This window comes from Sarcophilus harrisii, chromosome 6 (genome assembly GCF_902635505.1).
Source record: "Sarcophilus harrisii chromosome 6, mSarHar1.11, whole genome shotgun sequence".
In the NCBI taxonomy this organism is placed as follows: Eukaryota; Metazoa; Chordata; class Mammalia; order Dasyuromorphia; family Dasyuridae; genus Sarcophilus; species Sarcophilus harrisii.
In genome coordinates, this window is record NC_045431.1 from 191,587,065 (window position 1) to 191,614,663 (window position 27,599).

Consider the following 27,599-nt stretch of genomic DNA (forward strand, 5'->3'; position numbering starts at 1 on the left):
TAAAACCAGATCTTGGTTTTACTTGTTAGTTTAATAGTTTTCTTACTTTTGATTTTATTCATCTCTCGATTTTCAGAATTTCTAATTTGTTGTCTAACTGGGGATTTTTTATTTTGTTCTTTTTTTAGTTTTTTAAATTGCACGACCAATTCATTTATCTGCTTTTTCTCTATTTTATTCATGTACACATTTAGAAAGATAAAATTTCCCCCAAGTATTACTTTGGCAGCATCCCATAAATTTTGCTATGTTGTCTCATTGTTCTCATTCCTTATTGATTGTTTGTATGATTTCTTGTTTGACTCACTTATTCTTTAGGATTAGATTATTTAGTTTCCTGTTAATTTTCAACCTATTTTTCCATAGCCATTTATTACATGTAATTTACGATCTAAAAAGGATGCATTTATTATTTCTGCCTTTTTGCATTTGATTGTGAGGTTTTTATGCTCCAATACATGGTTGGTTTTTATGCTCCAATTCATGGTCAGTTTTTATGGAAAAAAAATATTCCTCTTTATCCCCATTCAGTTTTTTCTAGACATGTCATACCTAACTTTTCTATAATTCTATATTCATTTTCTTAACTTCTTTTTTTGTTTGTTTTGTGCTTAGATTTACCTAGTTCTGAGAATGGGAGATTGAGGTCTCTCACTAGTATGGTTTTACTGTCTATTTCTTCCTTGTAAGCCATTTTACTTCTCTAAGGATTTAGAGGTCACACTTATACTTGGTGAATATATGTTTATTATTGAAATTAACAATTATAGTTACTGTATATTTCCCTCCATCCTATTTTTCCCATTTATACTCTCACCCAGTCCCTCCTCACCCATGTTTTGCTTTTGACCATTGCCTTCCTCACTTCCTTCAGTGCCTTCAGTCAGCACTTCCTTCCATTTATTTTCCCCTTCCCTTTCTACTTTCTACAGGATAAAGTAGATATCTTTATCCAACTGAATGTCTATATTATTCTCTCTTTGAGCCAAATTCGATGAAAATAAGGGTCAAACAATGTTTACCCCCTCTCTTCTTTCCTTCTACTGTAAAAAGTCTTTTTGCCTCCTCATGTGATATAATTTACTCTATTTTTGCTTCCCCCTTTCTTTTTCTTCTAGCGCATCCCTTAATTTTTTTTAAAAAATATCACATCAAAATCAATTTTCACTCACATTTTCTCTGAAGTAAATTCCTTCTAACTGTGCTATTAGAGATTCAGTTCTTAAGAGTTATAAATATTATCTTCCCATGTAGGTGTATAAACAGTTTAACTTTGTGCAATACCATGTTTTGTTTTGTTTTTCCTGGTTATCTTTTATGCTTCTCTTAAGTCTTGTATTTACCAATTAAATTTTCTGTTCAGCTCTGATCTTTTCATTGGGAAAGTTTCAAAGTCCTCTTATTTAATTGAATATTCATCTTTTCCCTTGAAAGATTATGTTCAGTTTTGCTGGGTAGTTAATTCTTGGAGTAATCCAAGTTCTTTTGCCTTCTGGAATGTCATATTCTAAGCCCTCCTGTCCTTTAATGTAGAAGTTGCTGCATCCTGTGTGATCCTGACTGTGGCTACTTGATATTTTGATTGTTTTTTCTGGTTTGCAGTGTTTTCTCTTTGACCTGATAGTTCTGGAATAGCCTACTATATTATTCTGGGGTCTGTTTTGAGAGGTGATCAGAGGTTTCTTTTAATTGCTGTTTTATCCTTTGCTTTTAGGATGTCAGGATAGTTTTCCTTGATTTCATTAAAGATGCTGTCCAGGCTCTTTTTTAAATCATGGCTTTTAAGTAGTGCAATAATTTTTAAATTATCTCTCTTAGATCAATTTTCCAATGAGGTAGTTTACATTTTTTCCTATTTTTCCATTCTTTTCATTTTGTTCCACTATCCTTGATGTCTCATAAGAGTTTTTAGCTTCCACTTGCTCAATCCTAATTTTTAAGGAATAATTTTCTTCAGTTAGCTTTTTTAACCTTTTTTATTTGGCCAATTCTAATTTTAAAGCAATCGTTTTCGTCAATGAGTTTTTTATTGCATTTGGCTGATTCTATTTACATTTTGTTTTATTCAGTATTTTTTTACCAGTCATATGTAAAAACTATTTTTAACATTCATTTTTAAAATTTTGAGTTGCAAATATTCTTCCTATCTTTATCATCACTCTCAATCCCCTCCCCCCCATTGAGATTGCAAGCAATTCGATAAAGGTTATACATGTGTAGTTATACAAAACATTTCCCTAATAGTCATGTTGTAAAAGAACACATAAACCACAAAAAAAAAAAAAAATATCTCAAGAAAAAATAAAGACAATTAAAAAAAAAAAAGCTTCTGTCTGTTTTCAGATACCATCAGTTTTTTGTCTAGATATGGATAGCATTTGTCATCATTAAGTACTTCAGAGTTGTCTTGGATCATTGTATTGCTGAGAAAATTCTCACCAAATTCTCACCAAGACAACTTTGTACACAGTACATTTCATTTTGCATCAGCTCTTGAAAGTTTTTCCAGGTTTTCCTGATAGTAAATTGCTCATCATATCTTTTTTCTCTCCGTTTTTAATAAATGTATTTATTTATTTAAAACTCAAATACAAAATAGAAAAAAAAAAACCCTATTGTCATGTGCACAGCAGAATGTAACAGAATTCGAAATGTTACAATAAACTTCCATTTCAAGAAAGCACATGTAATATATATAATAATAGAACATATATAATAACATATAATTATAGAACACATTGTGTTCAAAACTGCTTCCTTGTAATGTTTTTTTTGTTCTCACCTGTACACTTTTTGCTTTATTCTTTTTTACCCCTTTCCTCTTCCCCACCCTCTCCAAGCAGACTTTACAGTTAAGCATGGATATATTTATGAATGCAAACATACACACACACACATATATACACACACATACATATATACATACATACCTATAAAGACATATAGATACACATTTGTGTAACATTGTACTATGCTTTTTTGTCTTCTTTTTCTGAAGGTGGATAACATTATCCTTAGGTTCTAAGTCTTTCCATATTTTTCTAACTCCACCTATGCCACAGCAGTATTTCAACCTTATACTATCTCATTGTCTTGAATACTCTAAAACAATATTAATATGGCTGACATATAACATAGATTTCCCTCTTTTAATTGAAGCTTATCCTGTCATAGCACAATGGTATTTCATCATAATCACCTATCACAGTTTATTCATCCATTCCCCAGTTGTTAGGGCATCCTCTCAGTTTTCAGTTCTTTGCCACAAGAAAAAAGCTGCCATAAATATTTTTTTGTACATACAGGTTCTTTTCCTTTTTCTTTTTTAAATCTTTTTTAAAATTTATTTTTATTTTTATAAATACTTTTAAAAATTTTAAATGGGATACAGACCTAGAAGTAGTATTGCTAGGTCAAAGGGTAAGCATAGGTCATAGTTCCAAATTGCTCTACAGAATGGCTGAATTAGTTCACAACTCCACCAACACTGCAGTAATGTCTCATTTTTCCCATCCCCTCCAATATTTGTCAGTTTCTTTTTCTGTCCTTTTAGCCAATATGATAAATATAAGGTGGTACCTCAGAATTGTTTTATTTTATATTGGTGAGTTAGAGTATTTTTTATGTGATTATAGATAATTTTGATTACTTCATCAGAAAACTGTCCATATATTTTGATCAATTTAATAATTGGGGAATGATTCTTAGTTTTATAAATTTGATTCAGTTCTTTTTATGTTTGAGAAATGAGGCCTTTATCAAAAAATCTTGCTTGAAAATTTTTTTCTCTCAATTATTTTTGCCAACTTGTAATTGCCTCCTGTTTATTCTATTCTTTCTCCTTTTACTCTGTCCCTCCTCCACAGTGGTTTGCTTTTACAAGTATTTTGCTTGACTATACTCTTTTCCATTTTACTTTCCCTTCTATCACACTCCTCTCTTATCCCCTTCCCCTCCTACTTTCCTGTAGAGTAAGATAGATTTCTATACCTAATTGAATGTATGTTTCCCTCTTTAAGCCAATTCTAATGAAAGTAAGGTTCATTCATTCCCCTTACTCTTCTTGTTGCTCTCCTTTTCCCCTCTACTTCAAAAGCTTTTTCTTGTCTTTTATATGTGATAATTTGCTCTCATTCTACCTCTCCCTTTCTCTCATTACCTTCCTTTCATTCCTTTATTTATTGGCAGCTTTGGTTTTAACATCATATCATTCTTCCTAACAAAGAATAAAATGGGGGAAGAAAAAAATTTTTTTTCTTGTTTTTTTTTTTTTTTATTATAATAACTTTTTATTGACAGAACCCATGCCAGGGTAATTTTTTACAACATTATCCCTTGCACTCACTTCTGTTCCAATTTTTCCCCTCTCTCCCTCCACCCCCTCCCCTAGATGGCAAGCAGTCCTATATATGTTAAATATGTTGCAATATATCCTAGATACAATATATGTGTGCAGAACCGAACAGTTCTCTTGTTGCACAGGGAGAATTGGATTCAGAAGGTAAAAATAACCCGGGAAGAAAAACAAAAATGCAAACAGTTTACATTCATTTCCCAGTGTTCTTTCTTGGGTGTAGCTGCTTCTCTCCATCATTGATAAGTTGGAACTGAGTTAGATCTTCTCTTTGTCAAAGAAATCCACTTCCATCAGAATACATCCTTATACAGTATCGTTGTTGAAGTATATAATGATCTCCTGGTCCTGCTCATTTCACTCAGCATCAGTTCGTGTAAGTCTCTCCAGGCCTTTCTGAAATCATCCTGTTGGTCATTTCTTACAGAACAGTAATATTCCATAATATTCATATACCACAATTTATTCAGCCATTCTCCAACTGATGGACATCCATTCAGTTTCCAGTTTCTAGCCACTACAAAAAGGGCTGCCACAAACATTCGTGCACATACAGGTCCCTTTCCCTTCTTTATAATCTCTTTGGGATATAATCCCAGTAGTAACACTGCTGGATCAAAGGGTATGCACAGTTTGATAACTTTTTGAGCATAGTTCCAAACTACTCTCCAAAATGGTTGGATTCGTTCACAACTCCACCAACAATGAATCAATGTCCCAGTTTTCCCACATCCCCTCCAACAATCATCATTATTTTTTCCTGTCATCTTAGCCAATCTGACAGGTGTGTAGTGGTATCTTAGAGTTGTCTTAATTTGCATTTCTCTGATTAATAATGACTTGGAGCATCTTTTCATATGACTAGAAATAGTTTCAATTTCTTCATCTGAGAATTGTCTGTTCATATCCTTTGACCATTTATCAATCAGAAAATGGCTTGATTTCTTATAAATTAGAGTCAATTCTCTATATATTTTGGAAATGAAGCCTTTATCAGAACCTTTAACTGTGAAGATGTTTTCCCAGTTTATTGCTTCCCTTCTAATTCCCAGTTTATTGCTTCTGGGGGAAGAAAATTAATGGGCATATCACCTGAGACTAACATATATATAGTATCTATATAATATCTGGAAGGAAGTAAGGGAAGCATATTTCATAATCTTTTTGTCAAGCTTTGTGACTATAACTACTACTTATGTTTCCTTTACATTGTTCTCATAATGTATGTTGTGTTCCTGGTTCTCCTTCCATTACTCTTCATAAGTCATAGAAAATTTTTGATGCTTCTTGATTCTAAATATTAATATTCCTTTATAACATAGTAATATCTATTACATTCATATACTACAGTTTTTTAGCCATCTCCTAATTACAGAGCATTGATATTTTGTCCCAGGTTTTTGCTACTACTAAACACAGCCATGAATATTTTGCAATCTGTGGGACTTCTTTCTGTTTTGAGATCCTTGGAGGGCACATGCCTAGCAGTAGTGTCTTGGATTATGGATATTTTAGTCACTTTAAAAACTTGATGAAGTTAGCTTCCCCAACATAGAATTAGTGTGTCTGTTTTTCCATGCCCCTCCAGCATTGACTATTTCCATTTTCTGTCGTATTTACCAATTTGCTTGGTAGAAGCATAGATTTGCTTTATTTGCATTTCTCTTATTGGTGTTTGGAATAGTCTTCAATATGGTTGTTAATAGCTTTTTTTTTTTTTTTTTTTTTTTTTTTTTTTTTTTTTTTTGTTTTTTTTTCATTGGGGAATGATTCTTGGTCTTGTATTTGTATTAGCTCTCTGTATTTGTATAGTCCTCTATATATCTTGGATATTAGATACTTGTCCCATATTTATTGCAAATGTTTTTTCCATCATGCATAACTTCACTTTTTCTTGTTGCATTGATTTTGTTCACATAAAAGCTTTTCTATTTTATGTAATTAAAAGTTTTTGGTTTGTTTTTTGTCATCATCTCTATTATTTATTTAAGTATTCTCTTCCTGGCCATAACTGAAAGACAGAACTCTCAGTAACTGTATTAGCTTTATCATTTCCTTAAAATCATCAGGGCTTTAAGGTAGTGTAATGACAGAAATTATTAGCAACTAATACTTTTTATTATGATTAAGCCCTTTAACTGGTAGTATGCTATGCTTCTGTTTCATTAAAAGATGAATGAAAATTCATCTACAAAAATAGTTAAATTGTTTATTTTGGTTGCATGAACTATTTTACTATGAATTTCTGTATAATAGGTTACATACAAACTCATTGTTTTAGAGGTACATACATATACACATATACTTGCATGCATGCATATATATATATATATATATATATATATATATACACACATTTTTTATCTGGTAAAAGCTAATTGTACATTTCTTTATTATAGTCCTCTTCCAGTGACTTTTCAGAGTCTAAAAGTGACCATTGCTTTTCAAAGACAGTGCTACAGACTTTAATAGGACCTGTTCCTTTATTGTGAGAATATACTTAACTGTACTTGAAAAAGAGATAAGCACAATAAATAACATGTGTATTTGAAGTCCTGAAGGTTGGTGACCCTAATCCACCTTTGAGATCTTTACCATAACAAAAGATTGTACTTTTCCTTTGTCTAGAAGTAAAACAGTGACTATTCTTACATGTTCTTGGTTCCATTTTTATTTAATGAGAGCTGCAAGGATATAGCTTTCATTGATGGTTGTGTGGTAAGCCCTGACCCCCAATTGTTTCATTTCAAATCCCAAAGGAGCATATCACCTAGGTTTTATGAAGTGAGAGAATTATAGAATTTAAAATCTGGAAGAGCCCTCAGTGACTAGCTAGTCCTATCTATACTAGAAGAAAAATCCCCACTGTAATACATTTGACTTATGACAACAATCCAAGAATAGATAGCGTGGTTTAATTATCCATCCCTATATTTTTATACTTATTTCTGCAGAGTTTTCTCTGTTTTCTGCTTTTTGATCTGGGTTTTGGACTTCTAAGTCTTCTAATTGGTTGGAAGCTAGGATTTCTCAATTGCTGCTTTTTGGATCTTAATTTTTTATTTGATCATGGCTTTACTTATAAAGGTAGTTGGTCCTTGAGCATGTATAGACTAAATCTGCAGGATCTTGGCAGAAGTGCTTATCTTTATAGGATGAGAATTTTTCAGATATTTGTTGATGATATTGCTAGGCAAGTGAAAACTTTGTGATGGATTTCTTTTCTTTTTTCTTGGGAGGTAGGGAGGACTCTCAAATGATGGTTTTGCTTTTGTGGTTATATCAGAAAGATCGAAGCTTTAATTTGCAGAGCAGAGTTTTTATAAATATAATTGTAGGTAGCAATTGTAAGGAGGTTTTCTTAAACAGAGTAGATGCAAATGAACCATTACTTCTCTCATTTCACCTTTTAAGACTTAACCAATTATCCCAATATACCTACCATGCTAAAAACAAGTGTTCGATTGTAGTTTTCTTGTCTGATTAAAGTAAGTTTGGAGAATTCTATAAGCATGCAACTTATAATAAAGAAAAATCCACTAAGGCACTGGGGAGAAAGTAGGTATGACATCTTGAAAGTTTTAAAATATGGTGATGCACTGATTCTTTAGCAAAAGTTTATTTCAGGGAAATCTTATAATAGTTGAACAGGTAGCATTAAAGTTAAAGATCCAAAAGCACAGATTTGGGAATAACAGAGTTTGTAAATTTCCTCTAAATAAATAATAGGAATTGTTTTAGGATACAGGGCCAAGAACATCATATTTATTACTTAAAAAGTATTTTCTCATGCTCAGTCTTGACGAGTCATTTCTTTTTATCTACTTAATTGTTTAAAAGTCAATACCAAAGGGGAGTATATCTTTAATGATGATGAATAATAATGATGATTTATTTGTGGATTGGCAAAGAACATTTTAAGGCTTTTTACCCATCAAAATCTATGTCATAAATGACCATAGATAATAATAGTATAAGAATATATTGAGGCTTATAAGAGGCAGTATGATCTAATAGAAAAAGCATTCACTGATCATGAAATCAGAAGATGTGGATTTCATTACCAGCAATGCTTAGCTCATAGTGTGCCTGTGGGCAAATAAGTTAACTTTTCTAAGACTCATTTTTCTCATTTCTTAAATGAAAATATTTTTGATATTCTCTGTCTCATGAGGCTCATGGACTCATAATATTTAGATCAGAAAGGGACCTGAGAGAACATCTGCTCCAGCCCCTTCATTTTACAGGTAAAGAAACTTAGGTCAAGTAGTAAGAAACAGGTGAAATTTGAATCTTTGTCTTCTGATTCCAAATGTTTTCCCCCGGTACATTACTTAGAAGTACTTTGTAAGTTTGAGTTGCAGATTATGAGTTACTTTTATCTAACAGAACTTTTCCTTGTTGAATTGCTTTTATCTTTTTTATTTTTTAAAGAAAAATATCTTTACTGAAATCTTTTTATATCACCTACATTCTTAATGTAACTTCAAGTTTTTTATTCACAATTTAAGTAATAATTACACAATGTTGGGGATATATTAGACTGCATATTATTTCTTGATTTCTGTTTCATTACATAGTTTATTGACTTGAGTTCAGTAAATACCCTGTGTGCAAAAACTCTGTGGTATGGGAGAAGATGGGAGGAGGAAGATACTAAAATTTAGATAAGGTATAGTTACTACCCTCATGGAAAAAATGAATGTTTTAAATAACATGTTATATATGGGCTTTAAATATATCATCTCTGTATTAGTGGCAATTATTTCTCGAATATTTTGACTTTGTACATACTATTTAAAGAAATGTTTAATTTCTTTGAAATATAATAGCTGATATTTATGCAGTCTTTTATAGTTATAATAGATTTCACATACATTATCTTATTGATATTAGTACTTCATTTTATAAGTAAGTAAATTGAAGATCAGGAAAGTTATTGCCCATGATCACAAAAGCTAATTAGAATCCAAGTGTTGGTTCACTATAATCCAGTATAGAGTGATTTCCAATCTTTTTTCTATGACCACATAGGCAATAGGCTTATTTATTTTTGAACATAAAGTTCAGATATAAATGTATAAATATACAGTTTGAAAACTTTCTGACCTTGATCTTTTTAAAAAGATCAAACTCTAATGGGTTCTTGGGCAAATATAAAATCTTAATTGAAAAACAGTTCTTGATACAGTCTGGCATAGAAGTAATTTGATTTAGCATACTTGTTGCTTTTTAATTCAAAACTTTTGATTTTATTAGAAATGAATTTAAAATTTTACATGCACATGTAAAACTTTTAAAAGCCTAGATTTTTAGGAAACCAAAAGGTCTTAATTTTTTTTTTATCATACTGAAAATGCATTGATTTCTAGATTTGTTTAAATAATATGAGGAATTAGAAAAAGATCCAAAAGCACAGATTTGGGAATAACACAGTTTGTAAATTCTTTTTGTAATTTGTAAAATTCTTAAAATAATTTGAAGTAACAGGCACTTTCTATCTTAAATACACACACACACACACACACACACACACACACCTGCCTAATGTGGTTAATTTTGTTCTGAAAAAAAATATGAGGTGAAATAAAGCAATTCCATGGGATATAACAAATGAGCAGTCATGGCATCACAGCAAAGTTTGTTTTTGTTGTGTTGTATTTAATATTTATTTTTGTATAATGAATTAAAATAGAAGATCTGATAATGAAAATTAAGGTTACCAATGCCAGTTTTAAGTGAGCATGAAATACAGTGCATGTGAATGTGAATTCCCTTAACAACCCTTAAAATAACCATTCAGCCTCTCCTTATGCTGCTTTTCTTTTCTTGCCATCTTTTTCTCTCACCTTTCTGTCTATGAGCTGAATTGAAGTTTATCCTGGGAATGATGGCATGTAAACTCTTTTTTTGAAATTGCAGAATGGCACAGTGTCTAGAGAGCTTGCCTCAGAGCCAGGAAAACCAGGTTCAATTCTTGCCTGTAACACACAACAGCTCTGTGACACTGGGCAAATACTTAATCTCTCAGTTATTTAGATAACTCTCCCACAGTAAATTGCACAGAAAATGCCAGTCTGCATGGATAGAGGGAGTTTCCTCATTTGGAAATTCCCTGGATCAATAAAAACACAGACCTAGTCCCTATCCCTATAATGAAGCAGTAACACCAATTTGGAGGGATTGGTCATCTTTTGTTTTCCATAGCAGTTATGATTCACTTTCTTTTCTTTAGAGCTCAGCTGACATTTACTTATCCAAATACTTATTTGGTGTAACTAGATGGCTCCTCCCTGAACACTCCTCCCCTCGTCAAGTTTAGTGTGACTCTGTGGTGGAACTAATAATAAAGAATGGAATTAATAATAAAGAACAGAATGTGAAATGCTTTTATTTTTGTTTGAGTAAAAACATAATCTCTCCTTGTTGTACAGGTATGACCTTGATGCTGGGGAGTGGCTTCCACTGAACCAAACTGTAAATGATGTGGTTGTCAGATATGGTCATTCTTTGGCATTATACAAGGTAAAAATGTCTCCACTCAGGCATGAGAAATTGTTAACTTTTCTGTGATTGTTTTATTTGCATTAATGTATTGTGGTTTAAAAAAAAAGATTTAACATGACTTGATTGGTAAAATCTTGCTTCCCATGTGGAGAACATAATAAAAAGCAGAGCAGTAGATAAGTAGAAATTAAAAGAAGTTTAAATTGACATCTATCAAGAGTAATTTTTTTTAATAGAATTTATATTGTATTAGGAAAATGGAATTGTGGGGCAAGACATTTAAATCCTAAAATAAATTAAAGCTGCTTATGTAATTAATTATATGCAAGCATATTTTTTCATAAATTTTTAGATCACTTTAAAAAAGAATAGTCCTATTTCCCAGTAAGACTATACAGCAGTTTTCATGTTTTTTTTTTTTTTTTTTAAATCCATGGTAGGAGGTAATGTGAGAAACCTGTAGAGTTTTTTTTTTTTCCAAGTCACTTTATTCTCCAAAACACTTCAATAAAAGGAAGACCAGGAAGAGTGGACAGATGCTGGAGATATGTCATGTGATAATTACAATTTAATCTCCATAGGACCATAGATTTAGAATTGGAAATGACCTTGGAGGCCATGGACTACGCCCTCCTCATTTCATAGATGAGGAAACTGAGGCACCGAGTGATTAAATGACTTGCCCAGGGTAACACAGCTAGTAAGTGTCAGAGGTGGGCCTTGAACCCAGATCTTCCCTATTCCAAGCCCAGTGCCCTAGCCACTGCATCATGTTCATTCCTACCTGAAAAAAAAAAAAAGGTATCATAACTTGTATTTCAGTGTCACATGTTATATTAAAATCATGTTTGTGAAAATCATTTTTATAGGTGATTCTACACCTCTTCAGTGACTTTTCCAAATGTTTAGAATCTAAAAGCAGTCATTAAGAATTTCTTATGTAATGTGTTTGAGGCTTTTAACATTTCTTCCAAATTTTGTTTCTAGGACAAAATCTACATGTATGGAGGAAAAATTGATTCAACAGGCAATGTGACAAATGAGTTGAGGGTGTTTCACATTAAAAATGAATCATGGGTTTTATTGGCCCCTAAAGCAAAGGAGCAGTATGCAGTTGTTGGGCACTCAGCACACATTGTCACAATGAAAAATGGCCGAGTTGTCATGCTGGTCATCTTTGGTCACTGTCCTCTCTATGGCTACATAAGCAATGTGCAGGAATATGACATTGGTAGGTACATTATTGTCAGTGGTTGCTTTTTTTTTTTTTTTTTTTTTTTTTTTTTTTAACATTTATTACATAATTAACACTGAGCTAGTCTTTTCTCCTAAAACTTGGTTAACAATATGGTATGGAAGATCAGAGATGGCAAAATAGATTTGAATATTTCAGCCACTGACCAGTTTTGAAATCTCTAACATGAGAAATGTGGACATTTGGATAAGCTCTTGAGGTGACAAAAGTGATTATAGCACTAAAAATTGAGAACTATAAGGAAATTTTTAAGAAATTGAAGTTATTTCATCCGTCTAAAATGGGACTCCTTTCTACATTTCTTCCCTCTTCTTCATCATACTCTTGCCAGGAAAAAAAGCCCACAAGAACAAATAAACCAGAACCCTGCTCATAGATATGACTAATAGATATCATAGATATTCAATTAAAAAAACAAAACCACATGCCTATTCCATGCAAAATACTAGATTTACATGATGGGTTTATGCAGAATACTATATGTATTTACATGCTAGGTTGGATATCAAGTTGAGAGAAGATTTGATATCTATCCTCAGAAAATAATATGTAGTTCTGTGTGATCCCCACAGATAACTTTTGTTGGTGGCCCTGTCACTATCCTTCTAATTAACCAGGCTTGCAACTGTTATGCTTGCCTTTCCCTTAATTGCCTAATTCCAAAGTCACTAATGCCCAAGAAGTTCTGTCTCCACAGTCTTTTTCTTTCTCCTCTCTTGTCCATTTTTATTGCCACCAGCTATGCCATCATGGTATAGGTCTTGGATGGTTCAGTTTTCCTGTTTTCTGTTTCTCCCTACCCTCATTTCATCCCACCTCCTCAGGCTCCATTTTTAAAATACATTGTTGTTCCCTGAAGGTTCAAAGCCTACCTAACCAGCATATAACCTTGCATAGAGTCAGTTACCCAGATATGTTTCATGCTTTGCTGCCACAGAGCCATTATTCCTGCTCTTCCCTCCTAATGCTCTTCACCTAATGAAATCTTGTCCTTTTGTCAAGTCATAGCTAAAATGTGGCCTTTTCCATGGAGCCTTTGCAGATCTTTAGCGACTGAATAGTATCTTTTCCTTAAACTTGCTAGCACTTTTTTTCATACCTCTTTTATGATAACTATACAAAGATTATTGTAAATATTTGAGTATTTTGTATTAAATTACTGCTGGATTTAAGCTCCTTCAAGAAAAAACTGTGTAATGAAAACACTTGTCTTTTGTAAACTTTAGGAGTGAACTGGGTATGTTTTTTTTTGGTTTGGGGCAATGGAAAACATTAATTGAGATAGTTTTTTTAAAATTCCTTTTTGTAGAAGAATATCTATTTATATAAGTAATTACATAGACATGTGGATAGAATAGCAAAAATCTACCAGCAATAAAAATAAGCAATAAAAATTTAGACTATATTATAAATCATCTTATAAGTAACAAAGCACCTAGGTAGAATTGAAGGGATGAGAGATATATTATTCTTTTTGAGGACTAGATATTATATAGCATAGTCAGGAAGAAATCTTGCTGGCCTTGGATTTTGAAACTTTGGATTATAGGTTAATATAACAAGCAAAACACTGAGGTGTAGGTAGTCTTCTATACATTTCTGATTATCTGCAACCATATTGTTGATTTTTTTTCTGCATACTATGTTTTTTTTTTTTAATAAATTCTAAAAAATCTCCCCCAAACCAGCACTTCTGTGGCCCAGAGTGATAGCAAGGGAAGGTATAAAAAGGAGAAATGAATACTAGAAATAGATAGAGAAGCAGTGAGAAAAGAGGTCATCTGAAAACGAATATGGCTGGTTTCTAGCTCAGGAAGCCACAAAGGCTCAAACTGGCACTTTGAACCACAATTTAGAAATTGGAATTTCTTAGGAATTAGTGAAAAAATCTTTGTAACCTTCTTGAAGTCTGGGACTTCTATTTTTTCCAGTGTGAAAATGCAGCCAAAAAGATTATTCAAATAGTAAACTGAATTAATAGATTATTTAGACAGGAAATAGACTTGTCTTCTGTTTTGGTCAGTTTTCATCTGCAATATTGTATTAAGTTTTGACTTAGCAAGGATGTTGACATAGGTACATTCTCTAGAGGGAATAGGAACAAGAGGAGAGAAGGCCATGTCATATGAGGATTAATGGAAGGAACTGAATATACTTAACTTGAGGAAGAGAAATTACCTTACTCTCTTAGAAGTAAATAAAAAGATGTTCTGTGGAAGAGGGTGAAATTTGTTCAACTTGGCTGCAAAAAATGGGACTAGGAGCAATGGAAGTTTTATAGAGGGAGATTTGGATCTGATATCAGAAAACACTTGCTAACTTTTAGACCTGTGCCCAAGTGGAACAGATTCCATTGGTGTGGAATTAATGCCTCATCACTAACCCTCCTCACATGGAAGTGGAATGATCACCTCCCCAGATATAGAGTGGGCTAAAAGATAATAATAGTTAAAATCTATATAGCACTTTAAAGTTTTTAAAGAAGATTATTTCATTCTGTTTTGTTCTCACAACCCTATTGTAAGATAGGTATTATTATTGTTTGTATTTTATAAATAAAAAAAGCTGGTGCGTGGGAGAGGTTACATATCTTGTCCAGGATCACACAGCTAACAATTATTTCAAGTAGGACTTGAATGAGCTCAGTTTTGCCGACTCCCAGTTCAGGAATTTATTGAGTATGGATCATATAGGCCAGTCAGTATTGCATTAACATCTTATTTCCCTTTCCCTTTTCCTTTAGCTCTGTCTCCTTTATCTTTTCTCAATTCTAAACCAAAAATCTACTATCCCCCAAATCTACAAAATCTTGCTATTTTCCAGGACCAAAAGAAATCAGAGAAGTTGTGACAACCTAATTCATAGTAGCTGACATATTGCAATACTGTCAACCTGCTCTTTGAGATTACTTCTAAACGAAGCTTCTCCTGCCTTCTGTTCCATGGGTGATAAAGAGAAGTCAGCTAGGACAGCCTGATTTGTCTTTACTTTTAGCACTAATGAGGTTTAACACTGTTGTACTCTGTTGTCCAGTGAAGGGAGGTGTTTCTTCTATTCACATCATTTGTCTGGAATTGTAAAAGGGATTGGATTTGCTATGAAGGAAATTGTCTTTGTATTCTCAATTTAATGTGCTTGAGAAGCACTACTCTGTTCCTGCTGTGCCACAGGAGTCCTGCCCTCAAAAACCCAGATGTATCTGTTTGATATTATTGGCAAGGACTGCTCCTGCTCCCTAGAGTTACAGAGAATAAAGCTTGAAGTTTCTTTTCTGTATCTAACATTCCTTCAGTCAATCAACAAATTTCTGTTTGTTAATAAATAAGCACTGTTCTGGGTGCTAGGGATACAGTGACAAAAAGGAAACTGCTTCTGACTTCTAGGAGCCTATTTTTTTATCTGGAGAGATGACATATACCATAAACTGAATACATACAAAATAAATAAAAGGTTGTCTAGAAAGGGAAGGGGCTCTGAAAAGATTTTATATAGAAGCTGGTATTTAAGCTCTAACATACACTTATGTCCTTGTTCTCATCTTCTCTCTTTTAATTATTTGAAGATATCTAATAAATTTCCTCTGAAGTTTCTTTAAAGTAAAGATGGCCAGTATCTTTATCTGTGCTTCATCAGACATTTGAAGATTTCTCAGGATCAAGGCCATCCTTTCTTGCATGCAGTTCCATTTATCTTTATCCCTTTTATATTATGGTATTCAAACTGAATTCCAGTTCAGATTTTGAAAAAACCATTTGTGCAGTTTATTTTTTTTAAAGCTAAGTATAGGAATTCACATTTATTTATGTCACATTGAATCTTATTCATTTTACCCATATTCTAGCGTGCTGAATCTTTGAGTCTTTAGAAGCACAGAATCTCAAACTTAGAAGGGTTGTGGCAGATCACTTAGTCTAATTCCTGTGGAGTTCCCTGCATAACATCATCTTTGACTAGGAATTATCTGAAATCTACTTGAATATCTCCGTTGTTGGGGAAAAACTATTTTTAAAATTAGTTTATTTTACTGTTGGTTACCTCTAATTATTAGGATTTTCCCCCTAACATTGAGGAGATGTATTCTTGGCAACTTCCATTTATTATTTCTAGCTTATCCCTTTGGATTCAAGTTGAATCATTCTTTCAAATGCTAGTATTTCACTTAGGCCTAAGTCAAAGTTCTAAAAGTGTGCCAGCTTTCCTAACACCTGCTTTGTATCCTTACTCTCTCGGCACCAGCATTTTATCCCTCCCCTTGGGCTCCACAACCAACCTGGTGTACTATATTCTTCTTTAGTCTCTCATGATTAAACTATGAAGACGTAGCTACTAAGGAAGGAGATTATAATACAATTTGTTACCATGAAATGATTTAGTTTTTCTATGTTTTATTTTATTTGCAGTCCATCATTTATCACATTAACCATTCTACCCAAGAAACTAGTACTAAGGAGTGGGTGGGTATATATTTTCTAGATAGTTATCCTGGCAGGTCACACATGAGAGAAATAGAATAAAATATTATCATTTTAATTTGGTTTTAAGTCCTTTTAACACTTCAGCAGAGCAGCTGAAGCCACTTAACTGACAAGGAAAAAAAAATGACTTTGCTTGTGTTTCAGCCATTAAGTCCAAATTCTTTCTCTTTCCTTTTGGTCTCCCTCTCTTTTCCACTTCAGTTCTCAGAATGTCCATTGTAACATGGGTCAACTCAGAATATTCTGTCAGTTTTCTTTGCCCTTGGATAATACTTCATTTCCCTTTGCCCTTGGACAGTACTTTGTATTGTGTCCTCCTTGAGGGACAAGTCCTTAGAGTTCTGAAGCCAGCCTGTTTTCCTGGAGAGTAGTCTGAATTAACTCTTAAGTAAGCAACAATGGGAGAAATGTGAGGTGTTGTTTCTTTATATTATATCCTCTTTTCTTAGATTTTTTTTTATGATGCCTGACTTAGGGTTGTATATCAAATAGATTTTACCTTTCATTGGCTGTCTAGCTCTCATAGGTTGAGTTTGAGTCAGGGTTATTCCGTACTTACCTATTTAACCTCTGTTGCCTTTGTAATTCTTGCTTCATATGATAGATATAAAAAGTAGGGGAAAAGGTCACCTGTTCTGCTTGGAACTTGATTAGTTTTGATTCCTTAATCTTTGGCATAGTTCAGAGTTAGAAATTTATTAGTGTAATCAAATTGCCATTAGCAATATTAAAATTTGTCATTATCACTTTATTATTCAGGATTTTGAAAATAAAAACTGTTCATTATTTTAAAAAGAAAAAACCCACCAGCGATTTCATTCCACTTTGATCTCATGAAAAATCATGGGGTAAACATTAAGTAGTCAATTAAACATTTGTAGTAAGTTGGAGTTAAGTTTTGTTCAGATGCTTCCTGTAGATAAGAATTGTAAAAATTAAAATTTGAGTATTTAACAAGTTGGTGCTTTCTAATTTACTTGAATTGTCTACTATTTCTGTTGCAATCATTTTTTTTTTTAATTTAATAGCCTTTTATTTACAGGTTATATGCGTGGGTAACTTTACAGCATTAACAATTGCCAAACCTCTTGTTCCAATTTTTTACCTCTTACTCCCCACCCTCTCCCCCAGATGGCAGGATGACCAGTAGATGTTAAATATATTAAAATATAAATTAGGTACACAATAAGTATTCATGACCAAACCGTTATTTTGCTGTACAAAAAGAATCAGACTCTGAAATATTGTACAATTAGCTTGTGAAGGAAATAAAAAATGCAGGTGGGCATAAATATAGCGATTGGGAATTCAATGTAATGGTTTTTAGTCATCACCCTGAGTTCTTTCTCTGGGCATAGCTAGTTCAGTTCATTACTGCTCCATTGGAAATGATTTGGTTGATCTCATTGCTGAGGATGGCCAGGTCCATCAGAACTGGTCATTATATAGTATTGTAATCATTTTTCTTATTAACAGTAATTTAAAAACGAAAATTGGTCAGCTGAACTATATTTTCTAATGTCTTTTATCTTTAGCTGTCATATTAAAAGTAATATTAATTAGTTAATATTACAGTATTAAAATTCTGAAGTTAAGTAACCTATAGTTTTTATTTTGACTTTAAATCTATTTCCTTTTTTAGGTAAGAATACATGGAGTATTTTACAAACTCAGGGTGCTCTTGTACAAGGAGGTTATGGTCACAGTAGTGTCTATGATGCCAAGACAAATTCCCTCTACATACATGGTGGTTATAAGGCTTTCAGTGCCAACAAATATAGACTTGCTGATGATCTATATAAGTATGATGTGGACACTCAAATGTGGTAGGTATTTTCTTCCTCAATATAATTGTTGATTTTGTTCCTTGATGTGCAATATTGCATAAAGGTAAATTAGGAAGTATACAGTAACTTATTATTATATATGAAAATGGAGAAACTCACCTGAAGCCTCTCCTTCCTGTTGATTTTCATATCTCTTTAGTGCCAGAGCAAACCTCTATTTAGCCAGAATTCTTGGAGATTGGAGTTATCATGAATAGTTGAATGTTTTGGATGGAAGTGAGTTATCTTTTCATGCACTCAAACTTTATTTTAATGTTTTTGGAAGGAATTTTTTCCTGAGTTTAGTTACAAATGTGTGGGACAGTGACCCTTACCCAAATTAAAAATCAGAGACTCTCCAGATTAAAAAAAAATATATATATAGATATAGATAGATATAGATATATATTAATTATTAAGTTCTTCTGAGAAAGGGTAACTCCTAACAGACAAGGTGTCAGTAGAGTACAAAGCACAAATTGCAAAATACAATATTTATAGACCAGAAGCACCCCCACCCCACTCCCACCCCCCACACAACTTTTCTCCATTGTCTGGGGAGTCCAGGCTTATACTGTAAACCCAGAAACAAAAGAATATTAGTAAATAACTAACTCTTAATTTAAATTTCTCTAAAGAACTGCTATACCAGCAGATATTCTTGTTTGACAGAATTCTGTTAACCTGAATTCCCAAAGCCATCATGCCTTTAAAAGGATTTAAATGCTAATTAACAAGTGGCTGAGGATGGGAGGGGAAATGTTCATTCAAGACAAACAAATACCTGCAGCTTTTTAGCTATAGTTCAACTTGTTATTGTAAAGTCTGAAGTCACAGTTAGGTCAAAGTTCAGGGTCACATTCCCATGAGGGTTCTTCATTCAGTTTATCTCATTCACAGACATCCCTTCCTTAAATAGTATTTTTGAAATATAATTTAATGTTTATTTTCCCCCCTTAAAACCTGTCTTCTTATGTCACCCAAATTAGAAGTGCAGGAACTACTCACTGCCCAGTCCCACTCCTGTCATCTAGTTTTGGCCTCCTGTTTTGTGTTGGTGCCAGTTCCACCCTCTTTAGGCTACCTGATCCTCCTTCACCCTCCCTTTATCAATGTTGGATTTAGAGCAGATGCCCAAGGGCTTAGCCCACTGTAGCTTGGAACTCCCTACCAGAGGAACCAGAATTAAGAGATGTGCCCCCTCACAGCCCCAAAAAGTTTGGGTCCTGATTGATTCAGATTGAATGTAAATAGCAGTCATTTCTGCTGAGGGTCTTCCCATATTCATTTATTTAGATTGTGGGTTTTTTTGGACTAGGTGAAAGGGGAGATGATTTCTCCCTAGCTTTTATCACTGAATGGTACAGCCTCAGTGAAGAGGCTGCTGAAGACCTGAATTTAACAAGGCTGAGGCCTCCCAGTGCATCCAGGGCCATCTCCAGTCCTGATCTATATCTGACCACTGGACCCAGATGGTTCTGGAGGAGAAAGTGAGGCTGGTGACTTTGCACAGCCCTCCCTCACTTAAATCCAGTTCATTGAATGTTATGATATCATGTCCCTGATGTCTTGGTCCTCTTCAAGACCGAAGGACAAAAAACAAAGCCAGGCAGTGTAATGAGGTTTTTTTGTTGACTTAATCCCGGGATCATCACTATAAATATATCTGTTATTGTTATGCATTTCAATAAAGTTATCAGGGGCTACTGAAGTGTATAATATGCCTATTTGCCTCTTCATTAAGTGGCCTGTTTTTGGTTTTTTTTTTTCTGAGTACTTGTTTGAGATTTTTTGGCCATCAATTTTTGCTCCTTTATGTTGTCTGCTTGTACACTTTATCAGTTCTGTTTTAATTCACACAAGGGATTTGAAAAACAGGTTCTTGAGTTATTTGTAAAGTAAAAGTAAATAAAGTCTGAATCTGGGCTCAAGGGCTTTACTTGGAGTAAAGTGCATGAATTTCTTTGAATACAATTTGATTACTCAGAAGCCCTTTTTTGGATTGCAATTTCCTTGTGGATAACTGAGATGCTGTTACTCAATCTAGATTAGACTATAATCCATGTATATAGATGAGCAGAATATTTACTCTTACCTGATAAAATGTATGTGATAATAAAATCCTAATCATTATAATAAGTAAAGTGACTAATTTGAGGTAAAATTTATTTATATCAATTATGTTATCTGGGCATTGAACAGAATTGGTACGCTATTTTAAAATTTTAAAATTCCATTTAAAAGTTATTAAGTGAACATTTGATTTCCATCTGTTTCTCAAAAGCTATAGGTTCCATGACTTTAGTATGGGGGAAGGATTTAGTTCATCTAACTTTTGTCAAGTAAAGTTAGTCAAGTAAAAAATATTTAGTTTGTTTTTTAGAGGAACTTTCAACTGGGTTAATATTTTCTGTCCTTGAATATATTTTAGGAGGAAGGGAAAAACAGGAAAAAAAGACATAGCATAATATAGAAGAAAGACCAGTCACAGGACCCTTTTTCTTTCTCCTTCCCTCCTTCCCTTCCTTCTTCTTTCCTTCCCTCCCTTCCTCTCTCCTTCCTTCCCTTATCTGTTTGTAACATTAGGTATAACATTGGGTAGTCACTTTCTCTCAGCCTCTATTCCCTCATTTGTAAAATTAAGGGAAAGGGTCAGATGATCTCTAAAGCTCTTTTCAGTTCTAAATCCTATAACCTAATCTTTGGAGGAAAATGTCGCTCTTGAAAATAGTAGAATCCCAGGACCTTGGAACATTGGAGAAGCCATATAACACATAGGTATTTTTTCTTGTAAATTAATGAAATGGCATTATACATTATTCAGTGAGTAACAAGTATTTTTCAAATGCTTTTTCTTCCCTTACCTTAAAAGGACCATTCTTAAAGATAGCCGTTTTTTCCGTTATTTGCACACGGCTGTGATAATCAGTGGAACCATGCTGGTATTTGGAGGAAACACACACAATGATACCTCTATGAGCCATGGTGCCAAGTGCTTTTCATCAGATTTCATGGCCTATGATATTGGTAAGTTTTTGAGAGCTAACTTAGCATTAAAGGAGCTTCTTTACAGTTTCTTCAGTGATAAAAAGGAGGTGATAATAGCACTTACCTCCTAGGACATTGTAAAGTCAAATAAAATAATATTTATAAAGATCCTGACTCCCTTTCCTTCTCATCCCTCTCTTTCTAGGCTTCAAGGAACCTTTTGAAAAATGTGCCTTTATATATTAGATAAGACAATATAGGGAAGACAGATCTGAGATTTTTTTTAAAAAGACTTACTTAAAACAGTTTTCACACTTTCAAAAAGGCACTAGAAGTCCTAGTCCTTTCTTTCTGACATTACTTTGAGAAATAATTTTTTTGAGAGTGGATTGAGTTACCTGTTGAATATGGGACCTGTGTGCATTCCATACCTGTTATTCTTCTGTAAGAATTACTCTCAGAAAACTTTTTCAACAAACTTTCAGAATTTTTATGTTTCATTGGAGCAAATAAATATGCTTTAAGAGTTCTTCAAACCGGTACTAACGACACCTTAGTTACTAAAGAAGTTACTAAAAGTGGTTACCTTTAATGACCAGTAGAGGGTAGTGTTTGTTCATTTGCAAGCAATACATGAATTTGAATGCCAAAAATTTTTCAAAAGTAGATGAATTTATCATCAGCTAATTATTGAGAGAAACAGAAGTATTTTTGAGGCATTGAAAAAGTTTTGCCCCTTCCACCCAAAAAAGCATATCAGACCCTGGATATTGTGAATGACAGACATTTTTAAAATAAGTCTTTCTTAATCCTAGCTTGTGATCGCTGGTCAGTACTTCGAAGACCTGATCTTCATCATGATGTTAACAGATTTGGCCACTCAGCAGTCTTATACAACAGGTATTTACATTTTGATACTTTCAAAAGTGTATTGATATTAGAAACTGTCACATTTAATTTTTTTCTAAGCAACAAGAGGGAAATGTCATATTACAACTACTTTTATTATGATTAAAAAAATTAATTTGTGAATAGGGCACATGTTTGATAGGGTTGCATGTAGACAAGTAAGTTTTCCTTTCAAGTGTTAACTGTATTATAGAGAGAAGCTAACCATTCAATAAATTAATTGATAATTATTATTAAATGTCTACTCCTTGTTAGTTGCTGGGGGCATAGATACAAATAATGAAAGAATCCCTAGTCTTAAGGAGGTTAGCACAGAATTGAGCTTCAGATTTAGGGTTAAGTAGATGATGTAAAAGAAAAGTTTTAAAGAAGGAAACAATTTTAGAAGTGCTGGGATCTGGGGTTAGGTCTTATATTGCCCTTGATATCAGAAAGACTAGGCCCATAGTCATATGCCTGATACTATCTAACATGGAGCTTTAGATATCAGATCAAACGCCACAAGACCAGGAAATCAGATACCAGAATTGATAGAGTTAATTAGATGTTCCATGTGTGTTGGAACATCTATATGTGTGTGATCCCCCACCATGTGGCTATGTGAATACCAATCTGGTATCACATGTGGTTTCTGTTTTTTTCAATACCTACTAGCCTAGACCCTCCTGCCTGAATTCCTTTCTGTCCTTGGTCCTCCCTCACTTGTACTACTCTCCATCATTTGGACCTTGAAAGTTAGAAACCATAACTAACTAGTGTCTATGGCTAACCCATTTGTACCTTCTGTCTTCCTAATCCTAGTGACTCAGATGTCCATCTCCCAGGACAAAACTCCCCTTTCCTGCTCCTTACTATACTTTCATTCCCAATCATTTTAGTACTATCACACCCCAGTCCTTGCCTTTTGTTTTCCATTTTGGAACCCTATTCTAAAATAAGCACACTTTTCAATTTCAATTTTTCTTTTCACACTCTTATCATCCGACACAGAAAATCTTTCTTTGGAAGATGCCATATCATGAATTGTTCCTCTCTAATTTGGCTCTGCATTCTTCCCATAAACTGGGCTAGGAAAAAATAAGTTTTGTTATTAACTATCACTTTCAGATTTTCTACCTATTACCAGTTCTCTGTCACTCTTCCTCTGAGGCTTACTTTATCCAGGGGGTTCATCTGACTCAAATCTTTATTGTTATCCAGAGGCCGTTGACTTCCTTAAGGATTTAATTTCCTGATTCTTTATAGTATTTTTTCCCTACCCCAAATTCTTGCTCTTATAGTTGGATATTTAAATATGCATATTGTTGTTCTTTTAAGCCCTGTTCATCTACTTCCTTAGCTCTCATGGACTCTACTTCACTTTGTGTCAGCCACTTACTAGGATAGTCATAATTTAAGTTACCATCACCCATAGCTGTGCCACCTCAGAAATCACAGAATTTAAGGAGACCATCTAGTGCAGCAATACCTCAGAGGAATCCTCCCTCCCCCCCCAACATACCTGATATATGGTCATGTGATACTTGTTTGAAGACTTACAGTACAGAGAAATTTCTGACTTCTTAAGGCAAAATATTCCAAATGCATGAACTTAAAACTCAGAAATTCCCCTTTCGACCATAATCTCGTTTTTTCTATTTTTCCTTATGCCTTATTCCTCCTAAATCTATTCTCTGAAATTATAAATCCTCCGGCCTCTCCATTTCTCTTTTCACTTTCACTTTATGCCCTTCTGTATTTAAGTTTTATCTCTCCACAACTCCAGTTGATCATTTCAGCCTTGTGTGATTAGCCTCCCTTTGCCCTCTTTTCTTTTTGACATTTGCTCTCTGTCAGTTAAACCAGGTGTAACTATCATCCTCTGCTTTCTCTGCTCTTACTCTTAAATTGCTGAACTTTGTTGGATAACTTCTTAGTTTAGTATCAGCTAGGTCCACTACAAATTCATGTTATCTAAATTCAAGTGGCTTCTCACTCCTGCATAGCCAAAATTTTCATTTTATATCTCACTTTTCTTTGTAACCTTTTTGTTCAAATTCTCAATCCTGCACGTGCCCCTCCCCCAATCTTGTTTCCTGCTTTATTTAGAAGAAAGAAGCTATCGGCTATAAGTACTTTCTTCTCCCTCGATTCATACCCTCCAAATTTCCCTGCATCTTTTTTTTTTTGCTTGTTTAAAAAATATATATACACCTGTATTAGTTCATTTCCCAAAATAATCTGTGAAAAGCATAAAAAAAAAAATACAGCAAAATAAGATAGTACATAAATGTATTTTGAAGGCATATGTAACATTTCACATTTATATTCTTTAACCTCTCTAATAGAAGAAAGAAAGTGCATTTTATTAGTTCTCTCTTCAATACATCTACATCTTCTCTTCCTTTACTCCTGCTTCTAAGGATGATAAGACTTGCTGATAACAAGCTCACTTTCCTTGTGCCCTCTGGGGCACATCCTCTCCTCTTGGAGTTTTCCTCATTAATGATTCACTTCCATTAAATCTCTCTCAGACTCCTCTTTTCCCTTTCCTTCCTTTTATACACAGACTTGTTTGAGTTGACTCCTTCAGGAAAGAAGCCTTTTTTCTCTGCCAACACCCTACGGCTATTCTGCATTTCCTTTTTCTTTCACTATCAAGTTCCAGGAAGAATTATTCTTACCAACTTCTTCAACTTCCCTATCATCTAGATCCTTATAATCTAACTTCTCTTATCACTTTACTATAATTGTTCTTTCTTTCTTTTTTTTTTTTTTGTTTTGTTTTATGTGCCTTTATTTTTTTTTTAATAACTTTTTATTGACAGAGTCCATGCCTGGGTAATTTTTTTACAACATTATCCCTTGCACTCACTTCTGTTCCGACTATAATTGCTCTTTCATCTGTAAAAAGCTGGGAAAGTTTTGTAGTTATTTACAGTGAGTTTGTGATGGTTATCTTTCTGCCGTGGCTAAGAAATTGTCATTGAGCCTCAAATTTCCAGGTTCCTTTTTATAAGAATAGATGGAAAGACTTGAGGAACTACCTTTCCATTATCTAGATTTCCAGGGAGAATAATAACTGTTCATTTTTTAAAAATGAAATGATCAAGTATAAAAACAAATAATTATTTGAAATGGCAGAAGGGAATTCAGACCTGTGTTATGAGGTTGAAAAATATGAGAATGTAATGCAGAAAGAAGGAATTTGAGGGATCTCTAAACTCTGTAAATAGAAGGCTTTTTCTGAAGAGCCAACGCATGATTTTAGGGATATACAGTAAGAAGATATGAATAGTCATGAAAGGGAAGAATTCCCTGCTTAACTGTACCAAAGCAATTATTTCTTAACTTAGTATTGACAGAAGAGAGATCTAGTGTTTTCCTGAGGCATTTGTAAAGAGTTTCTAGGAACATGGATTCAAATCCTGCCTTTGATACTACATGTGTGACTCTGGGAGAAAAGTCAACCTCATTGGGCCTAAGTTTGTTCATGTGTAAAGTGAAGGAGTTGGAACAGAGGGCCTCTGCCTCTACATCTTTGATCCTTTGATTTCTTAATTTCTGCATCTGATGGCCTTGTCCCTGTCCTCTTCCTTTTTGATCCTTCTAAGTTCTTAATAATGTTCGTCTTTTCTAGTGAACTCACTTCTTTCCCTTGGTTTCCTGGTCCTCTGAATGATCATTCCTTAGTTTCATTTGTAAGATCATTGTCCATTTTCTATTTGTTTAATTTGGGTATAGCCCACGGTTCTGTCTTGGACCTTATTATTATTACATTTGCTCTCTTGGTGATTTTTGGTCCTATGGGTTTAATTATCATTTACTAAATTTATAGATCTTGTCTTAATTTTTCTCCTGAATTTTATTTCCATGCCATCAGATGCTTGCTGGATAGGCCATAGATATCTTAAAGATAGGACTTATTCCTGCTCTCTAAAAGCCTCAAATGTTAGCTAGCCTTGTAACCCTGTGTAGGTCACCCAATTTCTGTCTGCCTCAGTTTCCTCAACTCTAAAATGAGAATCATGATTGCATCTAACTCTGGGGGTTTTTCTGAGGATTGAATAAGATAATACATCTAAAAATGCTTAGCATAGTGCCTAGTAAGTGGGATATCCAGCGTGAATATTTACATCTTTTCCTTCTTTTCCCTTTCCCAGAAAACAAATAATTTTTTAACCTCATTTGTTTCCTTCATATAGCAGTAAACTGTTGAAGTCTAAGAGTGTCTGGCAGTTTCATAGACTATATAGTAGCTGCAGCCAGTATTGATATCTCTTCAGAGATATGACTATAATTCCCTGGGATTTGACATTTACTTTTGAGAAGCACTATCCTGGACTAGTTTTCTATGTCTGACTTGAAATCAGGTTGGACAGGGTCTCCCTAGAAATCTTTTGCTAAAAACAATATTAAAAAGAAAACTATTGTTCAATTATCTAAGTGAAGAGAGCTTCCTTGCTTTTGTCCTTTGAGAAAACCAGAAGAATGAAGGTCCCTCCTTCCTTGGCTATTAATATCTAGAACCCCCACCTCCCCGCTTGAGGCAGTTGGGGTTAAGTGACTTGCCCAGGGTCACACAGCTAGGAAGTATTAAGTGTCTGAAGCTAGATTTGAACACAGATCCTCCAAACTTAAGGACTGGTCCTCTATCCACTGCACCACCTAACTGTCCCTGTGCTACCTAGCTGCCCTCTAGGCTATTAATAGCATTGGAGGATGCAGGGAGCCCAGCTACCTAGAGACATGTCTTCTCTTTGGCCCCTTCCTACTTGTTCAGGGTTTAACTATATTGTAGGTAGTCTAGAAGTTCAGTGTTCCATCCTGCCTCTAGAAGATTCTTTCCCTAGAATTGTATAATACAGCTTTTTTTTTGATAACCAAATGATAGACCAAATGACTCTGGAGAATCACTTCTACATTATATTCATGACTGTGTTCATTTATGAAACTCTACAATACTCATTGGTGCTATAGACTGGATGTAGTATGAGATGCAGGAATGCTAAGTTTGGGCATTAATGCAGTATACTATGTGCTTTTCTGCTTTTAAAATTGAATGTTTTTAATGGATTTTGAAGTATTTTCTTAAGAATACCAAGGGATGCTTCTTAGAAACATTTAGCTTTTCAAGAATGGAAGGTGGAAGCAGGATACACATAGAGAAAGATTATTTGTGGAGATTTGTGAAAAGTACAGTTATTTTTTTCCACATATACATAGCCATGGGCAAGAGATAACTATTGCAGAATCTTAAAAGTTTCTAAGAGACCTCAGAAGTCATTTGGTTCAGCCTCTAGCAG

General features: G+C 33.9%; 1 protein-coding gene across 1 annotated transcript in view; it reads left to right on the forward strand.

Annotated features, from left to right (window-relative positions):
• The window catches only part of ATRN (attractin), a 222,722-nt gene that overhangs the window by 67,986 nt on the left and 127,137 nt on the right, over positions 1 to 27,599 (forward strand). The window contains exons 8-12 of the mRNA XM_031943544.1: positions 10,789 to 10,879; positions 11,849 to 12,092; positions 18,234 to 18,417; positions 21,290 to 21,444; positions 22,221 to 22,305. Coding sequence (XP_031799404.1) covers positions 10,789 to 10,879; positions 11,849 to 12,092; positions 18,234 to 18,417; positions 21,290 to 21,444; positions 22,221 to 22,305 — 759 coding nt within the window. The remainder of the gene's footprint in view (positions 1 to 10,788; positions 10,880 to 11,848; positions 12,093 to 18,233; positions 18,418 to 21,289; positions 21,445 to 22,220; positions 22,306 to 27,599) is intronic.